The 21,372-nt window shown below is 45.6% G+C and overlaps 1 protein-coding gene across 27 annotated transcripts in view; it reads right to left on the reverse strand.

Annotated features, from left to right (window-relative positions):
* Nucleotides 1–21,372, reverse strand: part of AAK1 (AP2 associated kinase 1) — an 85,499-nt gene that overhangs the window by 40,212 nt on the left and 23,915 nt on the right. For all 27 annotated transcript variants that reach the window (XM_055820231.1, XM_055820232.1, XM_055820224.1 and 24 more), the window contains exons 3-12: nucleotides 18,717–18,835; nucleotides 16,535–16,643; nucleotides 14,230–14,372; nucleotides 8,879–9,000; nucleotides 7,326–7,407; nucleotides 5,223–5,355; nucleotides 3,878–3,981; nucleotides 2,812–2,891; nucleotides 1,164–1,318; nucleotides 765–1,045 (exon numbers count right to left, since the gene is read on the reverse strand). In XM_055820231.1, the coding sequence (XP_055676206.1) occupies nucleotides 765–1,045; nucleotides 1,164–1,318; nucleotides 2,812–2,891; nucleotides 3,878–3,981; nucleotides 5,223–5,355; nucleotides 7,326–7,407; nucleotides 8,879–9,000; nucleotides 14,230–14,372; nucleotides 16,535–16,643; nucleotides 18,717–18,835 (1,328 nt within the window). The remainder of the gene's footprint in view (nucleotides 1–764; nucleotides 1,046–1,163; nucleotides 1,319–2,811; nucleotides 2,892–3,877; nucleotides 3,982–5,222; nucleotides 5,356–7,325; nucleotides 7,408–8,878; nucleotides 9,001–14,229; nucleotides 14,373–16,534; nucleotides 16,644–18,716; nucleotides 18,836–21,372) is intronic.

Genomic DNA, 21,372 nt, shown 5'->3' on the forward strand with positions numbered 1-21,372 from the left:
GCAAGTGGCAAAGCAGTGAGAGGCTGCCACGGCTCGGAGACCATCTGCAAACGAGCGGTGGAAAACGTCCTCCTGGTCCAATTAGATTATTTCTGTGTTACACCAGCCTGTACGGGGCTCCCACAGCGCAGACTGTCCTGGGGTCCTGAACTCCCTTTCCCTGTTTTTATCAATTCTAAACCTTCCCCCAGGACTGGAAGCTTTATTGTCCCTTTGCTTCCACTGCTACAGATGCTTTAGCAGAGAACTGCTGTGTTGATAGCAGCACAGATAAGGACACAAGCCTGTCATCTAGACACAGCTCGTCTAACGCACCGCGTGTTCGCAGCCCTCCGTATCGCCACAGTCTGCCACAAAACCAGACCCGAGTCCTCCCATCGGAAAGGCACACCAGGCTTCTCACGAGCAGGAGAGGAACAGTACCCCTCTGCTCATCAGCTGAGCACTGACCTCAAGACCCTGAAACAGCTGGAGCTGTAAAATCTCATAAAATAAAATAAAAATCTCATATAAAATAAGGTAAAGTGCGAGTTGTTTTGTGCTCGTACATGACAAAACTACCTCAAGGCCTTCCACACTGACTGTTAGAAACGCCAGCCTTGCGTAGCGAAAAATCTTGCTAGAGAACTGGAGCCACATTGGAAAATGCCTAAAATCTGCACCAATCCCCCCAAAAACGAGGGGACTTGCCATAAATGCAAAGGTACAGCCTCGCAGGCCTCTAGCACAGTAAGCATGCAACGAACACGGCCACGCGCACCTACCTGCTGAGCTTGCATCATCTGCTGCTGCTGGTAATAGGCAGCCTGCTGCTGCTGCTGCTGCTGCTGCAGAAGCTGCTGCTTCAAGAAAAGCTGCTGTTGATGCTGAGGTGTGGCTTGCGGCTGAGTGGAAGGGACCTGGGGCTGTGCCTGCGAGGCTTGCTGCGGAGCCGGAGCCTGCTTGGCTTGTGGCTGTGCCGGAGTCTGTTGAGGTGCTGCCTTCGGCTGGGGGACGCTTGCAGGGAGCGAAGGCTGAGCAGTGCCCAGGGCAGCAGGTCCTGCAACTAGTAGAGGGGAAAAAAGAAAAAAAAAAAAAGACACATCCATTAGATTAACATGCACCACAGCCCTACAGTACACAGCGCCTGTCAGGAAGGCGCCACACAGGGAACATGGTTTCACCTTGTGGCTGAATGGCTGCTTGAGCTGTAGGTCTCTTCCTAGGCGTCAGGGCTGGCTGAATGGGTAAAATCCCGGGGTTCGCTTGGGTCTGTCCTGCTTTAGGTCTCTGGCGGGGTGCTATGGAAGTTTCTGTCGTAGGGATAGGATCTGTCAGCCTATAAAAGGTGGTAAAGAATAAAAGGAAGAACAGTAAGACCACCGTCTTTGTTAGCCTGACAGATGGTGCATGCAACACACGGTAGAGGTTTAAAAACTCAGCCATACTTTAACAGCATGTGACTGATCAAGGTGAAATGCTTGCGGGCATCCAGACACAGGTCACTCTTTCCAGTAAAACTTAGATGCATTCACAACAATTAATCCAACACTTATCATTTTGTCTTCTTTGCCAGTTGTGACATCTTCTGCTGGACAGCTGGAACTTGTCAAAATCACTCAGCTCATTTAAGTATCTGCTGCAGCGTATTGTTTACATCCACTTAAAGAGTTCTGGATGAACAAATGAAGGGCCTAACAAATGACCTTAAGAGCAGCTGGTACCTTTGGGCAGAGTTGTCTAAACCGGCATTTTTAGATGTAACTTAACTCTAGTACATCCACCCCAGAATCATTGGACCTCTTCAGACCCCTGCTTACTGAGCTCCCAAAAGCCACAGCAACAGAGCCAAGCAGCCAGACACCACCCTGCCCTTCTGTGGATACATTTGCTTGTTTAGATACCAAGATGTTCAACTACTGCAAGAGTAACGGCACTCTCAGTTACAAAAACAAACCAAGCAGGCCCCTGGGACTGACAGGCAGGAGGAGAGATGCCCTGTTTCAGAGCCTGAAGAAAACTGCTGGGTTTGGAGTGCTCGCTGCAGTACTGCTCACTATGCAGTAAAATTAACATACAAGCTTTGTCCAACAGAATTTAGAAGCTGCAATTACAGTATCATAAGCAGAGCAAGCAGCAGCAGCAGAAGAAAAAAAACCCCACAGCAGTGCAGTGGTTTCCCCACTAATTGGGCTCTTCAGATGGAAACTGCTTGGGCTTTCATGTCATGTCGTCCGTCCGTCCCCCCCCCCCGTCCCCCCCCCCGAAAAAATTACAGGACTCTGCAGAAATCACAGCAATTTTGTACAGTAATTACTGGATCGGGTTATCACCTGCCAAGGGTCAAACTCGAACAGCAATGGTGCCCGATGCAGTTTCTCAGCAGACCTGTGCTCTTTGGGCCGATTCCAGGCCCACTGCAGGCCAGCTGTAGACTTTCTCCTGACTTTGCTCTCAGGTATTCGGGGTCCTGCCTCCAGACGGATGACACACTAGATTCATCTCAGTATACGAACTTCCAAGTGCTGCTGTCAAGCAATGTCTTTGGTACAAAAAGCCTAGCTGTTGAGTCATGCTGAGCATGGCCCAAGTCCCACCCCCCCAAGCAGAAAAATTTCCCCTGACATCCGCAATTTCTGCCTTTCAGATCAATGAGATCAATGGTTATTTATGTTGTTCAAGCAGAAGCCTCAGGACTGCAATGTCTGTCTCCACGTGTAAATGTAAGCCCACAAGGAAGCAGCTAAATATACCAAGCATCTTTCCTAACAAAGAGCAGAAAGACAACAGACAATAAAAAGAGAGGGCTGAGCATAGCGCAGATGTGGTTACCTGGCCTTTGGTTGACTCTTCTTTGCAGCAGCTTCACTTGCTTTAACCGGGTCTGGGAGTTTAGAAGGGATGGGAGAGTTCTGCAGATCCCCAAACCACCGAATTTTGTATTTTGAGGGCAGAAAACAGAGTCAGAAATACTTTGCAAAAGCATCACAATGAAACAGGGAGATTGCGGGATCCCCCAAAGATATTATTCCTCGTACTGGACACGGGACAAACCCCTCAACGTTATTGTAACGAAGAGACAATTTTGGGAGAGTCTTTACAGTGGAAAAACACAGGTCAGCTTTTTGATCATTTACTACATGTGGAATCTGAACACAAAGCTCCATAGCACAACCTGGGTATTTTTAAGACAGCCTGGGGACAACAGCAATAATACTTATTAATATTGCTATAAAAAAAATACAGACATACTAGTACCAAACCATATCTTGCTCATAAAGACCACCTGAACACGGGGTGGGGGGAGGAAAAAACCAAAACCAGTTGAGGTCTATAAAGATGCACTGAGAAGGGGCAGATGGCTGTGTAAGGTCTGATGTAGTTCAAATGCAAGTTGGTTAGTCCCAGCCAGACGGCAGACACAAAACCGCGGTGTTTAAAACCGACTGCGGCACAAGTTACACACGCTATAATGAATGTGCCTGGAAATCAAATCTGTTTCACAAGCATGGCCTAATTTTCCGTGTTCATATGTATAAGATCTCTTGGCTGGCCTCAAGCCGGTAACTGGGCGAGGAGGTAAATCACGGACAAACAGAAATAAACAATGTAAGAATCAAAACCCTGATTCCTGCCCCGACCTCCCCCCAAATAAAAACCCATCCCAAACAGCACTGCAATTAAAAAAAAAAACTAAAAAAAAAAACCCAAACCAACCCCCCCAAAAAAACAAATAAGACACACACGCCAAAAAAAACGAACCCCAAAACCAAAACCACACTAACTACAGAACAGGGGAACAACTGGCCGAATACAGCCGGATGCGCAATGTTCAGCAATTGCCACCCCCAGTCCCGTCCCACAACGCCCCGCATCAACCTGCTCCTTCGCTACTCACCTGGACGTTCTGGACTGGGCACTCCTTCTTTGCCAATTTGAATGCAAAGTAGGAGACCTGATAAATATCGGGTCTCTTATCAGGGTCTGGCTCAAGCATATACCCTTTAAAAGACAGAGATGCGAAGATCAGAGCAATAGGAGAGATTCACGCAGGCCGATTGTGGCAGCGGATCAGGCTACATACTGGGAAGAAATGGTTTGTGGGGGCGGCGAGGCACTGGCACAGGCTGCCCACAGCGGGGGTGGGTGCCCCATCCCTGGGAACACCCAAGGTCAGGTTGGACGGGGCTCACAGCAACCTGACCGAGCTGAAGACCCCTGCTCAGGGCAGGAGGTTGGACTGGATGGCCTTTGAGGGTCCCTTCCCACCCAAACCATTGCAGGATTCTACACATTTGGTACACCCAGATGTTACCGGGGTGCCCTGCCTCTTTCAGGCGGTCAGCAGGGCTGAGCTGGCCACCAGGCTTCGCTGAGAAAGGGGCGAGACAGAGTCAGGCTGGACTGGGGCGTATTTTCCAACACGGCTACGAACAATCTGTAGCCACCATCAAAGGCTTTAGGGCAAGGAGGGGAAACGCAGCCAGCCAGGTCAGGGAACAGCACTGGTTTCAACTTCTGCATTTCCAAGGGAACATGCAGGAAAAGAGCTCGATCCAACCCTGGCGTGCCCGTGGGGCAGGAAGGCAGACAGCAGCACATACCGCTGCACATAAACCACTGCATAAGCAAAGAAAATACCAGGCTGCTCTGCAAACACATCCAACTCTGTGTTAGTCAAGATTGTGGCTAGGAAAAAAAAAAAGTGATCAAATGCTGTGCTGAAAACAAGAGAGCTGCCCCAGCTTTGCCAAGAGTAGTGCATTGTACCCTTAATTACACATTCACTCTAAGTCAGCAGGCTATTTATAAATCATTTCAGTTCTGTTTCTCAATTCACAGAAGATGAATTCTTATCGCTAGTCTAAGTCACTGGGGTTCTTTTCAGTTCCTTATCCAAATAGATTTATTACTGAAGAAATACGTTTCTGCATAAATAGGCTTATTGTGCAAGTTTCTGTAGGACTCTCAAACCGAACGGTTGTCTGTTTTCCTGCCTTTCCACCGAGCGCACCACCGCCAGCCAAACAGGAATCTCTTTGTCATAACTGTCTTTCGAAGAGTCATCTCCTAAGCTACTAAAAGATCACTTTAACCACCCCTACACGCTCAAGCAAGGCTCTTAAAAGAAAAGCAACTCCAGCGGTTTTACTGTAGGAGCAGGGAAGGTAAGAACAAAACACAAAACACGCTATTTTTACAGTTCCATGGAAGTCGATCATGCCACTGTCAGAGACACTCACGGATGAGGCAGTGCATGTCTTGCGAGTGCCGAGAATTATCTGGAATGGTGAAATTGCCATCGCAGATTGCCACCTGACTCTCCCCAAATGGCAAGGTGAAGTAACACAGCTTGTACAGTAAACAGCCAAGGGCCTACAGGGAGAGAACAGAGCAAAGAATTTAGCAAACCGAAGCAAAGCAGGGCACGGTACGATCCAAGCACCACTGCAGAGAACAGGGAGAGTGGAGTCCTCCAGCTTGTTTTACTACACAGGTCCCGTGTGACATCAAGCCAACGTTTTAACATCCCTGCGATCAACGTGAAAACAAGCATAGTTACACGGGAAGGTAAACACATAAGAGCTCTCCCTCGTTCGGCTGAGATACTGTCATCTGGGGGAATCGCAGGGGGATCGCCACCCCCCCCACAGCACCACATGCCACTACGCGTGGTGAGGCCCTTCACGTCATGAAACAGGCCAAGCACGTTTCTGCCACATACTGGGAGGAAAAAGCAAACTAACAGCAAAATTAAATGGTAACCATGATCCTTAACGCATTTATTCTGACAAAGAAAAATCCACACTGCTTCCAAGGTTAAGTTCAAACATCCTTTCAGCCGTTATAAATAAGTACCAGGGAGAGATACAGAGGTAAGTCTGCAGGCCACCAGGTTATAGCACCCTTCCATCTATTTCCATGCCGCTTTTGACAGCAAGAACCACCGCCTATTTCAAAAGAAAATACACGTTTTGCACAAAAGGCTAATTATGAAACACTCCCACCATCTCAGAGGGGAGAGTGGGAAACATTTCCTAATCCTAAGCAACTCATCATTGGCTTCATCTTTTGTCATAGGATTTCACAATTCAGTTGCACTCTAGTTTAAAATAACCTCGGTAAGATTTAAGGAAAAGTGAGGTTTCCAGCAGAACAAGCCCTGCAAGAGGCCTTGAAGTTGAGCTCCCACCGCGCACACCCCCACACACTGGTTTGGAAACACCCAGCAGGTCAGCAGAACAGAATTCCTCCCGCGCCAGGAACAGGAGAGCCTCGGGGTCTCCGCCTTTCCCCATTATCACAGGAACGAGCGCACATCCTAGGCTCTCCTCTGGCTGCCTTTGAGGCCCTGACAATCTTCTCACGCTGTTACAGCTGTGACCTTCCCCCCTCTCCAGGTCCCCACCACCACGGCGAGCGACCCCACACGGGTACAGGGCCTGGGTCTACAAACCTCCTGCTGAACTCGGAGGAGCAAAGCCCCACAGAGCTGTTTTCCTGACGCTGAGCTGAGTTCAGAGAAAACAGGAGACTCCTTCCAGCAGATGTCACGCCAGCAATTTTCCCTCTTGTATATGCATATGCACAGCTATTGAGGACGCATTAAAACTCTCCTTACGCTGCTTCTGCCTCATTACTTGCTAGCTCAGGGCTTCAGAAGCCACACAAACATCCTCTGGATTAGCCTTTCAAACACACCCCATTTGCTGAATTGCCACTACACATGGCACAGACTTTTTCATGCCCATCCCAGCTAAAGGGAAGCCTTCCATCCTTGGTCAGGTTAGCCAGTGATGGATTACCCAACAGTTGCATGTTGCTCTCAACACAAAAAGCACGGCAAGATTGCACTGATGGTTAGAAACAGCAGTGCAAAAGCTTGGTCTTGGGTGAGGTTTGACAACTCAGACCTGTGTTACACTGTCGAGGACAAGCATACTGTTGCTCCTGGAAGGTCTGCTTTCCCAGCTTTCTTCTAAACTCTAATTTGACACGCTTGCAACCCAACCCAGGCACAAGGAGTCACAATACACTAGATTTTCTGGTTTAACTCTTAAGATACAAAATCAGGTTTGCGCTGTTCAACCCCAGAATTTCATACATCGCTTAATTTAAACCAAATGGCAAGTCAGCATGCAAAGAAGCATGCGTGTTTTATCCACAAGCCATCCTGCTCAGCAGTAACTCATCAGAAACATCAAGCAGAGGAACTCTTTATTCAGAAACTGTCCAGTCTCTTAAGGAAAACAAGGTTAGCCCCAGCTAGAAAGTTACCCTGTCATTATGGTAATGAAAACAAGCTGCAGTCTGGTTGTATGATGTTAAGCAGTTTTTATACATACCCATATGTCTGCTTTTGTAGTAATAAGTTTGCCACTATACAGGTTGACCATTTCGGGTGCTCTATAGGATAACGTAGTGTACCTGTGGCAGAAAGATCTATCAGTGAGTTCGAAATGGGTATCAAATGCATTTTCACTATGTCACGCTTCCAAATAATTCAAAATTCACTCTTTCCCTAGTCATTTTAGGGAAAGATACACTAAAGACTATAATCTATTGGAAAAAATCTTTTAACAACAGCATCTGCTACATACCTCTCACAATACTAACCGCCGCAAACTGCCCTGTGAAACCAAAGCAGTAACCAAGATCCTTTCTCAAGCAAGCAATTTACTCAGAAAACTGTACAGTCATTTTAAGAACTGGAACAGAAATATTCAAGGATTCAGAGTATTAACAAGGTCAGTAGTCAAATGTCCTCAGCAATGTCCTCACTGCTGGGGCTTTGGCCAACAGTATTACAAAGATTGTAACTGGATACGCGGCTCCTAATAAAGATACTTCCATACCAGGACTCCTGCTCAGAGTCATTGTAAACGAGGGGAAGGTTATTTTATACCTCAACGTACGGCTAGAATCTGCCTCATTTTAACAAATCGCTACAAACAGAACAGCTGGAAGCTGCACCACTGTTTAAGAGACTCTTATGATAAGATTTCCTATCAGTAGGTCTATAGTTTCTGCTGTGGCACCTTGCATGCTGTTTACCCCGATCACAAGAAAGCGCTGCTAACGGCACAGGTTTTGTAGGCTTGTTAATAAGTGTGCAGAAAGGGCATTCCAAAGGGACTGCAAAGCCAGACCAGGAGCACTCCAAAAACTTCAGTCAAGCCTAGGAAACCCATGCAGGTGCCACTGACTCCTAACAAAACGGAGGCACCTGCACACATTTCTAACATGCTGTTTTCTAGCCAGAATATTGTACTAGCAGACCTGGAAAGTTTGCAGCAGTGATGTTGTTAAAACTAAAGCAAGACCAAGGACCTGGAGCCTGCTGCATTCCCGATCTAGGTCCTCCTGAACTGCCAGCTAAGTTCCCTTTTTTAAAGTGCACCTAGCCGCACTATTGCCGGTCACGCATGGGGCAAGGGAAGGAGCCAGATGAAACGCCTCAAGGACCTTACATTTTCTATGAGGAGCTGAGGAGTCGGGCCATACATCCCCTTAGTCACTGCAAGGATTTATGACAAGTGGCTCGTGGAGGACAGGGATTTTGTCATCTGCTGTACTGCAGTTCAAAGAAGCCGAGATAGATGAAGGACAGAGATAAAGTGGCCCCATAGATAACAGAACATGTCACTACCTCATCAAGGTGGGCAACTTCTCTGCATTAGTACGCTCAGCCTTTCAGGTCCCCAGCAATTACATCAAGCTCAATTTATTGTTTTGCCTTCCCCCAGGCACTTATTTACCTGCAGCAGACAGTTCTGTGCAGCAGCATCCCATCTGCTGCAACAGGCCCGAGTAAAACGTAGTTCCCATTACAAGGAAAAAAAATAATTACCCTTCAAATACAAACTACGTTCAAGTTGAAAAGGAAAAGCACACTTACTTTTTGATCTCCTCCTCTACCGCATTCACCCCTTCTGTTTGAGGGTTCTGGAATTTGTTAGTAGCACTTCCAAAGTCACACAGGACATAGTGGCCACGATCGTGCAGCAGGATGTTTTCAACCTACAAGCATCACAGACAAATACAGCATCACTCAGACAAAAAAACCATTTGCGTTCTTTAGAGGAAAGCCAGGAGGTTTCAGTGCCTGAAGACATGACAGACATGTCTGATATAAAAGCGTAACATGACAGCAAAGAAAATAGGCATCAAAACTCTGTCACATCTCCTAAAATAGAAGTCAAATCATGGAAGCATTGTTGTAACACTGCCTCCACCCTGCCACCTCTCCCTCCTCCTTTTGCAAGCACATTACCTTGTCTCTGCTAAGACTACCACGTGCTTCAGGACAAGAACTGTGTCTCGGCGTCTTTAGCACTCAACTTCCCCGAGCTGTTATGACCCACAGCCTGGCATCTCAGCTCGGGACAGCCGATACAAGCCACCCACAGCTTTACAAAGGGCCCCCACTCCTCCCTGTCTCACGTGCAGAGGAGAGGAGGCAAATGGATGACAGCACACACGCTTCCATACTTTATGCTATCAGAATACACCTCCGGTTCTTTGCCTGCATGTCACCTGTCACTTCGGGCCTCCCTCAAAAGAAACCTCAGCTCATGGTCACACTCCAGCTGCTTGTTACCAGGATGTGTCTGGTACCCCACATGCTCTAAACAGCAGCTGGATCCGCAGAGGCTCCTCCAGGCTGCTGGGAGGACGACCCCTTTCTTTCAAATAGGATTTGGTAGCTTGGATCAGATAACAAATACCTGGGATAGCTGAAAAAATACATAAACAACAGTCACTGCCTTTCCCCTAAACACTCACCCTTAATCATGCATTTTCAAAAAGCTAGCTTGCATCCAACCTAAGAAAGCTGTCTAAATGTTTCAACGCCAATGGAAGATGTGGAAAAACCTGGGTTCAGCTCTTTGCTTTGGCAAAGGATCCCTGTATTCCAGCTCCTCATCTGTACAGTGGCATTAATGGCATGTTCTCTCAAGGGAACGCAGACAAATTTTAATGTATCCCTCTTCAGTCAACGTTAAACGCTCAAATACAATATTGAGAAAGCATATTGCTCATGTATTTCAAAAAAATCACCATATAAATGTCGCTAACAAAATCTTTTGGAAGTAGACCTCCTCATCAAGGATCATCTTTACAAGAAGGAAAGAAAAAGAAGGAATCAGCATTTTAAGCATCAGAAAATGCAGCCAAATTAGAGCAGCTGAGGGGGGAAACGCTGGCTTGAAACCAAGGGTTAAACAACCCCCCTTCCCCCCTCTGCTATCCATCTGCTTTGAATAAAGCATTGCACACAGATGTTCTCCCTAGCAGATCAACACTGACAGCGCTGTTCCCTATTCCCTGCAAATACTTGTCAAACATTTCCAGAAGAGTCCTTCCACGTTATCTGGCTGAGAAGTCTGAGGTGACTTCTCACTGAAGCATCCTGCAAGTTTTGTCACACATCAGCACTAGACAATCCAGCAACCAGACTTTGTTCAGTAACTTCCAGAAAAAAAAAAAAAAAAAAAAAAACAGAAAAAAGAAATACAGCAAAACAAAGTACCTGCTATGGACTGCCAGGCCAGAGAAAACTATCTTTTTTTTTTAAAAAGCCATGGAGGTGCCTTCTGCCAGTCAAACACTCAGAAAGCTGCAATCCTGTTTTCGGCACTTACAACTCCGGCTGCAGCCTCTGACATGCCCAACACAAAGTCAGATTTAGACCCCAAACAAAATTCATTAAGGGAATAAGTTGCTTTAAGCTTTGTTAGTGAACGTAGCTAGCTTCTGTGTTTATCCTCCAAAACAAATGCCTTTCTTTGCTGAAACCATAAGTAAAGTCGTAAAAACAATGCACAGACACGTAAGATCAAGGGATAAGGAATAAAGCTTTAACTAGTGAAATCCACACACATTATCCTCGTGTGAGAGCAATGGCTTCTAAGGCCAGTCTGTCTGAGTTCAGGTAGTGATTTGGGAGGGATGCATAACCGAGGTGCACTTTCTGACTGTTTCCAGCCCCTTCAGGTCTCTAGAGATGTTTCAACTTCCCTCTCTCCCCTGGCACCATTCACTATTTACATTTGAAAATGTATTTTGTGTTTCATAGCAAAGAAACAAATGCAATGTGACGCCTAAGAGCACTAACTGATTTTGGCACAGGCATATTCTAAACATGGTGGATACAAGGGTTTAGCATTAGAGGACTGAATAATTTTACATATCACACTCCAAACACAAATCCATCCAAACAAATGCCAGACAAAGGCTTGTTGGTGGCATGGGGGCAAGACTTGGCATTACAAAGAAGGGTGATGGAAGACTGTGAGGTAACAGCAGCAGAGCCTGACTGTCTTACCACACCACAGAGAAGCACAACGCTGGGCGGACTGCTGCTAAAATGAAAGCGAGAGAAGCTAAATCCTTAACATGAGAACACAACCTTCTGGTTACTTCAAAAGTAGGGAAAGGAAAGGAGAAGGATGTTTTGATCAACAGCATCCTCTGGGTTGACTGACAGTATTTTGGCGTCTCCTGCTGTGTGTCTACTACAAGAAAAACCAGCCACTCATCTGCAAGCCAGTCACCTACTCCTGGAACCAGATGGATTCAGACTAGCAGAAGCACCGCAGGCAGAAACAGGAGACCTCTCACTGCAGAAAGCTCCGAGCTGTAAAAATCAAAGTTAGCTCTAAGGTGGTGCTTTGAACAACACAAGTTACAGGATGCGAGACTGGCAAGACAAGCTTCAATATAAAACAAGTTAGACGAACTGCCACTAGGCATAGAGTAGTTGTGTAGATTGTTATCATCAGCCCTAGAGAGATTTCCCCCTCCCTCCACCTCGCTAAACCCTACAAGCTCTGGGGTCTGACAGTTATAGTTTCTCTGCATAGATTCCAACTTCGAAGCAGAGACTTCACAGCCAGCACACAGATAGCCAGAAGGAGGTTTGGTCATTTGTTCTTCGCTGTTAAAAGGCCTAACCTACAGATAACAGGAAATGTTCTTCCTCCAGAAATAGGAGGACAAAAGACAAACTTTTCCGGGAATGCCCTGCAGCAGCAATGACCTACAAACCCTGGGGGTGAGGAAAATCTCTGCAAGAATGAGCAAGCAACCGTAACCTGGCAAGGCAAGCCTACTGCCCATAGAGTTACACTGCCTCCCCAGGGGTCCTAACTGGGGCAGAGGCAGCACCAGGGGCTTCCTAATTTTTAGGAAAAAGTAGCATCAATATACGCCTAGTTCTGTGGCGTTCGATCAAAGCACACGAAACTAAACATCACGCCGCATACAGCGCATCGTGCGGACGTAAGCACACAGGGACACCTGAGAGTTAACCATCAGATCAGGAAGGAACACCTTAACACACACCCAGAGGGGTGACACACTCTCTTTTTCGTGGCCTTTATTCATTCACAGCGAAACATCCGCTGTTGTCCCCAGCTGTTGGTCACTTCCCACCAGTTCGAGACTGTGCCAACAGGAGGTTGTGCTGCTTCAGGAAAAGCCTCTTGGGTCAATTCAAAATCACAGCCACAGGCCGCTGAAACTAATCCAGCTGCGTTTGTCTGAAAGGGCTTAAAGATTATTCACACAGCTCCTGCTGGCAGAGCTCTCTGGGCAGGAACCTTCAACATCAAAGAGCTGGAAGGCAAGAAAAGCCTCCAGTCCTCATGCAGCTGCCTACAGAGTCAACATCTGCCCGCTCTTCAACTGGGTTGCGTTCACCCCAGCAAAACACGGACCCGATGGATGCTTCTCCTCACACTCAGAACTTGTACAAAACTTCTCTGGCCCTAATCTCTCTTGGAATTGGAGCTCCCCGTTGGCATCATTCAATTTGAACTCAAGTCAAGTCAAAATGTATCTATCTAAGTCATCAATTCCATGTTAGATCTCCAACTGTGATCAGCACTCCAGAGGTCATCACCACAGAAATACTACAATATTTAACTGGGAAACGTGTCTCAAAGCAGAGAAGAGCCAACTCTCTGACCTTGGGCACAGCTTACCAACCAAGAGCCAGGTCTTGCAAAAACTTTACCGATTTAAGCATGCAATAGAGGGCTGGACATCCGATCGTAACAGTTCATTTCAAATGCAAGTCTGTGGAAAGTAACGCTCAAGATCAACTCCCTAATCCATCACAGATGTCCCAGAATTCATTCACATGCCACACAATGCGCTTGCTCTTTATTAAAACCCCCCAGGGATTTGCCAAAGAGGTAACTGCAGGGGTCAATATCAACTGGAGAGGTTCCTGTTCCTAAGCCTCATCCTCTCACCCCAGTTCTTCTTGCCTATACAGGCTGCTGCGAGATGCCCACAGCCCTTAGCAGCTTTAAATACGAGCCTCAAACCGATAAGACTCCACACGTTTCACTGGAGAAAAAACAGATGTCAGACTTGTTTCATATATTCAAACTGACTAAGCAGCGGGTGACAATCATTTGAAACATCCTAAACCATACCAGACCCCGAGGACTTTTTCCCCTGCACTACCTGGCTCTCGCTGGCACATGTGGCGCCTTTTGCTCCTATAAAACAACGGCCAGCAGCACAAAAACAAACATCTGTCGAGGGCTCTGAAAACAGAGCCTGTGACCCGCAAAGCACATCTGAATTTCAAATGCACACAAGAGCCTCCTTCTTGGCCAAATATATTATTCAGGCATTTTACGAGCTAGTTGAGAGGAAAGCGAACATCTTTTTGTTTGTTTGTTTGATTATAGGCATGGGATTTTTCAGAAGCTCTCCCCGCTGGCCTAGCTCTGTTCCCAGCTAAGCACATAGAGTTTTACAATGCACTTTCATGGTCAACAGAGAGTTAGAGGCCAGTTTCAAAAGCTTCTGGCGACTCCTGCCCCAAGGCCAGCATCTCCCGAGGGACCCTTTTAACGTGGGTCCAGGAACTGTATTTACAGCATGTTTTTTGTGAACTACCTTATAACATCAATATTGTTTCAGGTGGCAGAAAGTCATCATGAATAATTCATCAGATGCGTACTGGCACATCTGTGCAAAACAGAATTATTCACAAACATTTGTGGTTTTTAAGTAGATCTATAGATGGTAAACATATGGTAAGCAGCAATGAGAGGCTCATTACTTTTTTTATCTTCCAATAGAGAGAGGTATTTATGCCCATTTGTCCTCATTACTGACAAAAGAAACACAGCGCCGGTGTTCAAAGCCCGCCTGCCATGGCACGGGCAGCAGACACGTTACGGAGGATGCACGCTCCCTGCCGTATTACTGGAGTCCACAACTCACCTTCAAATCCCTGTGGATTATCGGTGTTTTACACTGGTGCAACCTGGCTACAGCCTCACAGGTGTCACAGAAAATCTGCAGGACCTCATTCTCCGTGAACCCCGTCTGCAGGCGCTGGTTCATGAGGTTCACCACTTGACCTCCTGAGGAGAAACAAACACCCAGAATCACAGCAGGTACGCAAAACGAGGTCTGGCCTGGTCTAAGCCCCGCTCCTACCAGGCGTAACTTGTCTTAGTCTGCTCCCCATCACGAGTTCAAATTCAAAATTCACACCAAGCCTTCCCGAGAGGCTTTTTGCAATCTGCTTGCTCATCTTGTTTCATTCTCATTTCCTCACCTAAATCCCAGAGGGCTTTGTGTACCTGCTGGCAGGCGTTACATCTCATCTTGTCTTTCAGCAGTGCTTAAGAGAGCAGCAAGTTGGCTTCTATGGCCCGTGCTCACCTGGCCGTATTAACACTCCAACGTAATACTGACTAAGCCACATCTTTTTTCTTTCTTCAAGACTTTTTTGCCAGACTAGAGGAATAAAAAGCTGAATTTGGGGCACCTGCAGTCCACAAAATAGTTTGCCATACTATTTTGTAAGCAAGAGGAGCGAGACAAGGAGACACTCAAAAAACCCACACACTACTAAGTGGCTGGCTAAAGTCACAGACTGGCCAAAAAAAAAAAAAAAAAAATTAAAAATCCATCTGTAACAAGGGTAACTCCAGACAAACAAAAGCAATTTTCCATGAGCAAGTCCTGAATTTGCCTCAACTTTGGGATTCTGTTGCTGTCAAAGCCTTTCCAAAATAACCCACACAGCGGTTCCTCCCCCCTCGAAACACCCTATGCACACAGGGAAAACACTTCTTCCCAAACCTTTGGCAAAGCAAAACTGTATTCATTTCACATCACAAGTGTCGGAAAACTTTATTTTCATGGTATAAAAGAAACGTTCAGCTTAATAAATAGTACAGCTGCGAACATTTTGCTCTCAAAGTGAGTGCAGTTCTGCACACAAAGACACACTGACTTAGTCTGGAAACTGTTTGACACAAAAGGAAAGTCACAAGGGAAAAATCCGACGTGTAACAGCAATTCCTGTGCTTCAGTCTGAATGCTGGAGCCACAGGCAGGCGTGTGCCGAGCAGATCATCTGGCCAAAGCAAGCCACGTGAGAAACACCACCTTGCAGCTCTCTTCCTTTCAGATGGAAGGAAACACCTTAGATTTTACTCCATCGGCCCCAAATTCGGCACAGAGGGGAGGCTAACACAGCTGGAGGGACCGCGTTCTGAATTGCTACGGTTTGTACTCCCCTCCGCAGCAGGGTCTGCAGCGTGGAGCTCGGTACGGATTTACTAGCACTGCCAGGCTTATTTCTTACAACAGTCCTTGTGATCCTTAGGTTGAAGCTTGCAGAGCGCTTACATAATGATTCCTTCAGCAAAACTACACGTAAGGTTCTTCCTTTTACCAGCAAACAAACCCAAGGCAAGTCAGTCAAGATTCTTGCGTCAAGCGAAGAGGGCACGCACGGCACAACAGAAAGCCATACCGTACACGTTTCAAGGCATTTTAGCATCTAGTCGCTCTTGCTACAATGCACCTGGCTTCTGTTAAAAGCCAAGCAGTCCCAAGAATACCTGTTTCCATCAGCTGCCACCATCCAAAACAGCCACAGACTTCGGAAGTCACCTGGCCAAAACGTTATTTGTGCTTAACACTAACCCTGCAAGAGGCATTTCAGCACAGCACATGCGTCATTTTCCAAACAACACATCCTAGCCACAAGAGATCAAAGCTTTGGGACAGCTGGAAAAGACTGGAAGAGCCTGTCTGGCTAGAGACAGCCAAGCAAAAAGGCCAGAGGTAAAAGGAATACTTTCTGGCTTCACATCATCTATTTTGTGCTTCTTCCAGAATGATCCTAAGTCAGGCTGGAGTGGAAAAAAAGCTTGCAATATGACATGAAGTGAAGAAGAATTTAATTCCACAGCCTGGCAGCTTTAGAAGAACCACTTCTTGTGTGGACCAGCCTCTGGAAAACAGCAATATATATTTAAAGGTTCTCTTTTACAACAGAAGGATCCAGGACCACCCTGGGCAGGGGCAAAGCCTCACGTATCATCCACTTCTCCACATCCAGTTTTGGCTTTGCTTTCTTTGTTCAGAACCGTCCCTTGGTAGCCAAGAAAGGGCCAGGGCTAGGAACAGGTTTGGTTTTTTTTAAAGGAAGATGTTGTGCAAGTTCCCTGTCAGCACTGAAAGGGGACAAATCTACCAGTGAATGATACCTTGAGCCCACACTCACCTCGACAGAAGTCCATTAGTATCAGCACTTCCCACACGTCACCACTGCTTACTGAATTTATACTGGAATCGATGTATCCGACAATGTTCTTGTGGCCAGATAGATCCCGCTGCAAGAGAAATAAATTAAAAACATAAACCAATGATACAGAGCGAGCAACATTTTAATCTGGTTCCTCTGCACCACACAGCTTTCCCTGTTCTTCTCCTGTACAGATGCAAGTTTCCGTCACTTTGGATTAATCATCATGCAAAACCTGAACAAACTTGAGTTCTGTCTCTATCTGGTTTCCTTCCAGAAGGATTTGAGACAAAGCTGAGAAACAGCCAACCTGATGAACTAACTTGTTCAGCCATCAGTCCAGATTTTTGCATGTGCCCCTAGATGGCCAAGCTGCCTGGAGCTGCTCCTCCTTTACGTAGCGGGGAGAACAGAGCAGATGTTTTGTGGTAGCCCATGCACAGTACACGTGGCGCTTACTTTTCTCATCTCCTTCCACTCTTCTGCTGGAAAACAGCATCTCAAATCCTCACATGCTCAAAAAAACCCACTAATGTAATAAAATAAATTTTAACCTTGCTTTTAGAAATACCTTATTTTAAGTAACTCTATGGATTAAACCACAAATTCTCATATCAATGACTTATCCATGACTCACACTAAACCTGCAGAGAAAAGTCACTTCTCTTTGGGACTGCCAGCTTCACACCCACTCCCAGGTGTGACAGCCAGTCTAGTTCAATGCTCAGCTCAGCTTCACCAGTAAAAGAAATCAAGATTCTGCTGGCCACATTCTACCGTAACACCGCAGGGCTGCAAAAAGTGCAGTTAAGTTTAAAAAAAATTTCTTACTGTACAAAAGCTAGAAGAGAAGGAAATACTTCCTTTTAGTGACGTACTGGTTCTTCAGGACAAAGATTAATGGTTAAATAAGATTCAGTACAGGACAAGCGGACCTGGCGAGCAAGAAGGATACTTCCCACCCTCACTTTCCAAGTTAGCCACACGTTTCAAAGAGGCACCAAAGACACAGAGACAATGGAAAGCCTGGCAAGTAAAATCCAAGTAAACAAGCTTCGTGAGCACAGCTAAAACCTTTGATGTAAAATCTAATCTCAACTTCTCCCAAATAGCATTAGCCACAGTGATGACAAACCATGCCCAAAAGCTTCACTGCACTATCACACAAACTCCAGAAGTTAACTTTAAAAGCTATTAATGTAATTAAAAGCTACTTCAAAAAGCACACCTGCAATTGCCACAAGTAAGAGCTGCTGACGTGAAGATGATCTACCCCAAACCTATACCTTGTGTTGTAAATTAGCAGAATGAGGATTTTATATTTCCTTCCCCGCCTCGCAGTTGCTCTAAATGTTCCCCAGTATCTTTGAACACAACTACGAAAGTGGCACTTCCCACGGTCACCAGGCTCCCAACGAGACTAAGCAAATGTAGTTGAATCACCTCCATTATTTCTTTGTTTAGAGATGCTAAGTTTAAAACAGCTATTAAAAATAGCTATCCTATCATATAACTCCTTGTATTCAATCAACTTGAGAAACATTCCAGTGCTTATTGTACGTACTTCCCAGTTTCAAAAGCCTAGGCAGCAACTGCCCCACAGATACCAGTTCATTCCATCAACCTCATCAATACAAAGGCTGCCTTCATGCCAACCCAAAAGATTCATTTGCACCGCTACAGCTTCTAATCTCAGGATGGAAGTTTTCCATTCTTGCACCGATTTGAGTTTGGAGACAGTTGTATCAGAATCATCAGCCTCTTCTGATGAAGTCTAGATGGCTGAAGGCTTTAGCCCTGAACTGAAGACTGTCAGACTTTGAAGTCTAACACCCCAACCACACTTACCTCTTCAGCTCTTCCTTTTCCCATTAAGTTGTGGGGCTGATATAGGAGTGTTCTCCTCCCCTCATTTCCCTGAAATTTCCTACGCTTTTCCAGCTACCACGTTTTCCTTCTCCACTGAAATTATTTAAGTAATTCAAGACGAGATTTTCACATAGTCACGTAACTCCAGGAGTTAGGTCTTTCCAAAGGACAGTTTTACTAAGAAAAGGTACAGTTTGTGACACAATGCCACAGAGATCACAGGCAGAAGATGACCAGGCTCTCATACCACTCCACGCCCAGTCTGGGGCCCCAGTACAAAGTGGTGACTTACCATGATTTGGATTTCTCTTTTGCAGACTTGCAAGTCATACTCATTATTGACGTACATCCGCTTCAGGGCACATTTCATCCCATTGTTTGTCCTCACAAGAAACACTATCGCAAATCCACCTGCAGAAGACACAAAAATCATCCTATTCATTAACAAAGAAACCTCTCGGCCCTTGCTTCCAACCCTGTCCCTGCCTCCATCGACCTTCAGGGTACAGTCGGTAGGTGCTGAGTGCCTTCCCCACAGAGCCCTGGTGGGAGCGCTCCTTCCATCTGCTCAGCTCAAGAGCTTTCAGCCCTGCCTAGACAGTTATTTCTGGGAACTAAAAGGAATCCAAGGGGGCAAATCTTCAACTAACAGAAACAAAGTTAACATTTAACATCTCCATAAACCCAGCAATTACATCGGTTACTCGTCCTGCCAGACAGACCTTGGTTGTTCCATTAATTTCCATTATGAAGAAGAAAGCTGAAGTATAAACAGTTGCCTTGGACAGAAACCAGAGCTACAGATCATCCACTGAATTACCAAAGGCCTAAACTTAAAAGGCTTCCCAACTTCTGAAGCATCTAAGTTACATTACAAAGCTGATTTGTGCAAGAAGCAGAAGAAACCCATTTCCCCACACATGGTTTGACGTTAGTACTTTAAAAAAAAAAAAAAAAGAAAGAAAAAAAACCCAACAAAAACCTTACAATTCATTTTGTGGTCACTGCTATTAGTAAAGTCAGGACTCCCAGGACATGCTTGTTTAGGATGAAAGCTTTTCATCTCTGTTAGAAATGCATTAAACCTATGGGGTTTACATTTGTAGTCCTGGGACTGAAATAGGAAGCTGATTGAGGATGGAGGTATATAGGCATCAAAGTTTCGCACCTGGCTCCCGCAGAGCAGAAGGAATCAGAACAAAAAGTCGCACGGAGCCAAGAAGCGCTGCACAACGGTAAAAAGGGAAGCACAACAACACTATTGATGTCACAACCCAACAGCTTCATTTGCCAACCGTTACCTCATATTACAGCACATATTTCTTTTATGCTTAAGGACTTCTAAAGAATCTGCTCGATAACGTTACAATTCAGTGCTGCCATAGCCTTCAGAAGTCCCGCTACACCGAGAGCTGTAGTTACACACCATAAAAAAGCTAGTCACATCCCAAAGAACACTTATTTTAAAGGAGTTGGAGCCCTTTGGTGAATCCCATTTTTACAAGCAGCCAGAAACCATCAGATCAACAATAGATACATAGTTACATTTGACATGCTTGTACATAATTACTACTAATGGTTATCTAGCACTTAAATGAGTTTCTCCCCATCATGTAAATGAAATGTGACAAGCAATAAAGCCACGTTTGGGTAAAATTTAGTGTTGCATTTGACAACTCCAGTCTTGCAACAACTGGTGCTTACAAGTTGTTAACAAATCAAACACCACAGCCAAAAGGCCCACTGAAGCTTCTACTAAAACTAGGATTTATTTTTGCTACGAAAAAGAGCAAATGACCAGACAACACTGCTGTGTTCAAAGTACAACCCTCCCCATTTGTTATCGAACAGCTTTTATGGCACCTATTACAGCTCATCTTCCAAAACAATCACAGAAGTTACACACCCAAAGACATGCCTGTCAGCACCAGAGCTGTTAAAAATACCTCTTAGCATGCAAAACCCTTAGTCTTACACATCATAGTTTGCCATAGGAACCAGACCAGGTTTTCCAAGGAAGCCCCATTGACTTTTAGGAGCAGAACCAACTGGTAGCAGCCCCAGAGAAGCTGCAAAAAGATGCAACAGAAAGTAGAATAAATAAATAAATACATGTCAAGACTTCAATTAAAGGTCTTAAAAATTATAACCAGGCTGCAAAAGGGATATTCAGATTCAGAAAAATGGGACATGGCCCTGGGATGCAGCAAAGCCATACAGATGCTGCTCACTCCTGCCAGAAAGGGTTTTAAAACCCCTGTAGTTCTGGAGGGCCTCATTTCTTCGTGGCACTCAAATTTAGACACAAAAATAACCCCAACTCTCTCCCTCAAGTTGAGGATCTCAAATTACCAGCCACTTTTAAGAACTTGGCAAGCCGCAGCGGTAGCCTTATTGTTCTACCCTAGCCACATTTGTCTCATTTCTGGGGAACAAAGCTGCACATCCCGCTTTAGCCCAAAGAATGTCTACACTGAAAAAAGCAAGAGAGCACTCTAATGAAACACATTAGGCTTTTTAAAATTATTGGAGAAATCAGGTTCGGACTTTTTTTTTTCCTATACATTTCCATGGACAACAGATAAAATCTAGAGAAAACATTAAACACCACAGAAGAAAAAAACAAACCAAACAAAATCCCAGTGTTCGGTGGTTGGTTTTTTTTATTACAGAGTCTCAGTCATCATCAAAACTTTTTGGGAATCAAAAGACATCACCCATCACAAGCCTCCCCCCGTCTCCAGGGGTTCCACTCCCCTCCCACAGCTCCTCCTGCCAGCCCTGGAGGCCAGCACGATACCGTATCTCTGTTTACAGTGCTAAGCTCAGCAGGAAGAAACACGAACTGAGCAGCAAAAATAGATCAATTAAACTTCTTAAAAATAAGAAGACCCACTAAATTCAAGGACCTCTTTCTCAATTTTTCCTTCAGCTGAAGTGGGACTGGT

Source organism: Falco peregrinus, chromosome 17 (assembly GCF_023634155.1).
Source record: "Falco peregrinus isolate bFalPer1 chromosome 17, bFalPer1.pri, whole genome shotgun sequence".
NCBI classification, from domain to species: domain Eukaryota; kingdom Metazoa; phylum Chordata; class Aves; order Falconiformes; family Falconidae; genus Falco; species Falco peregrinus.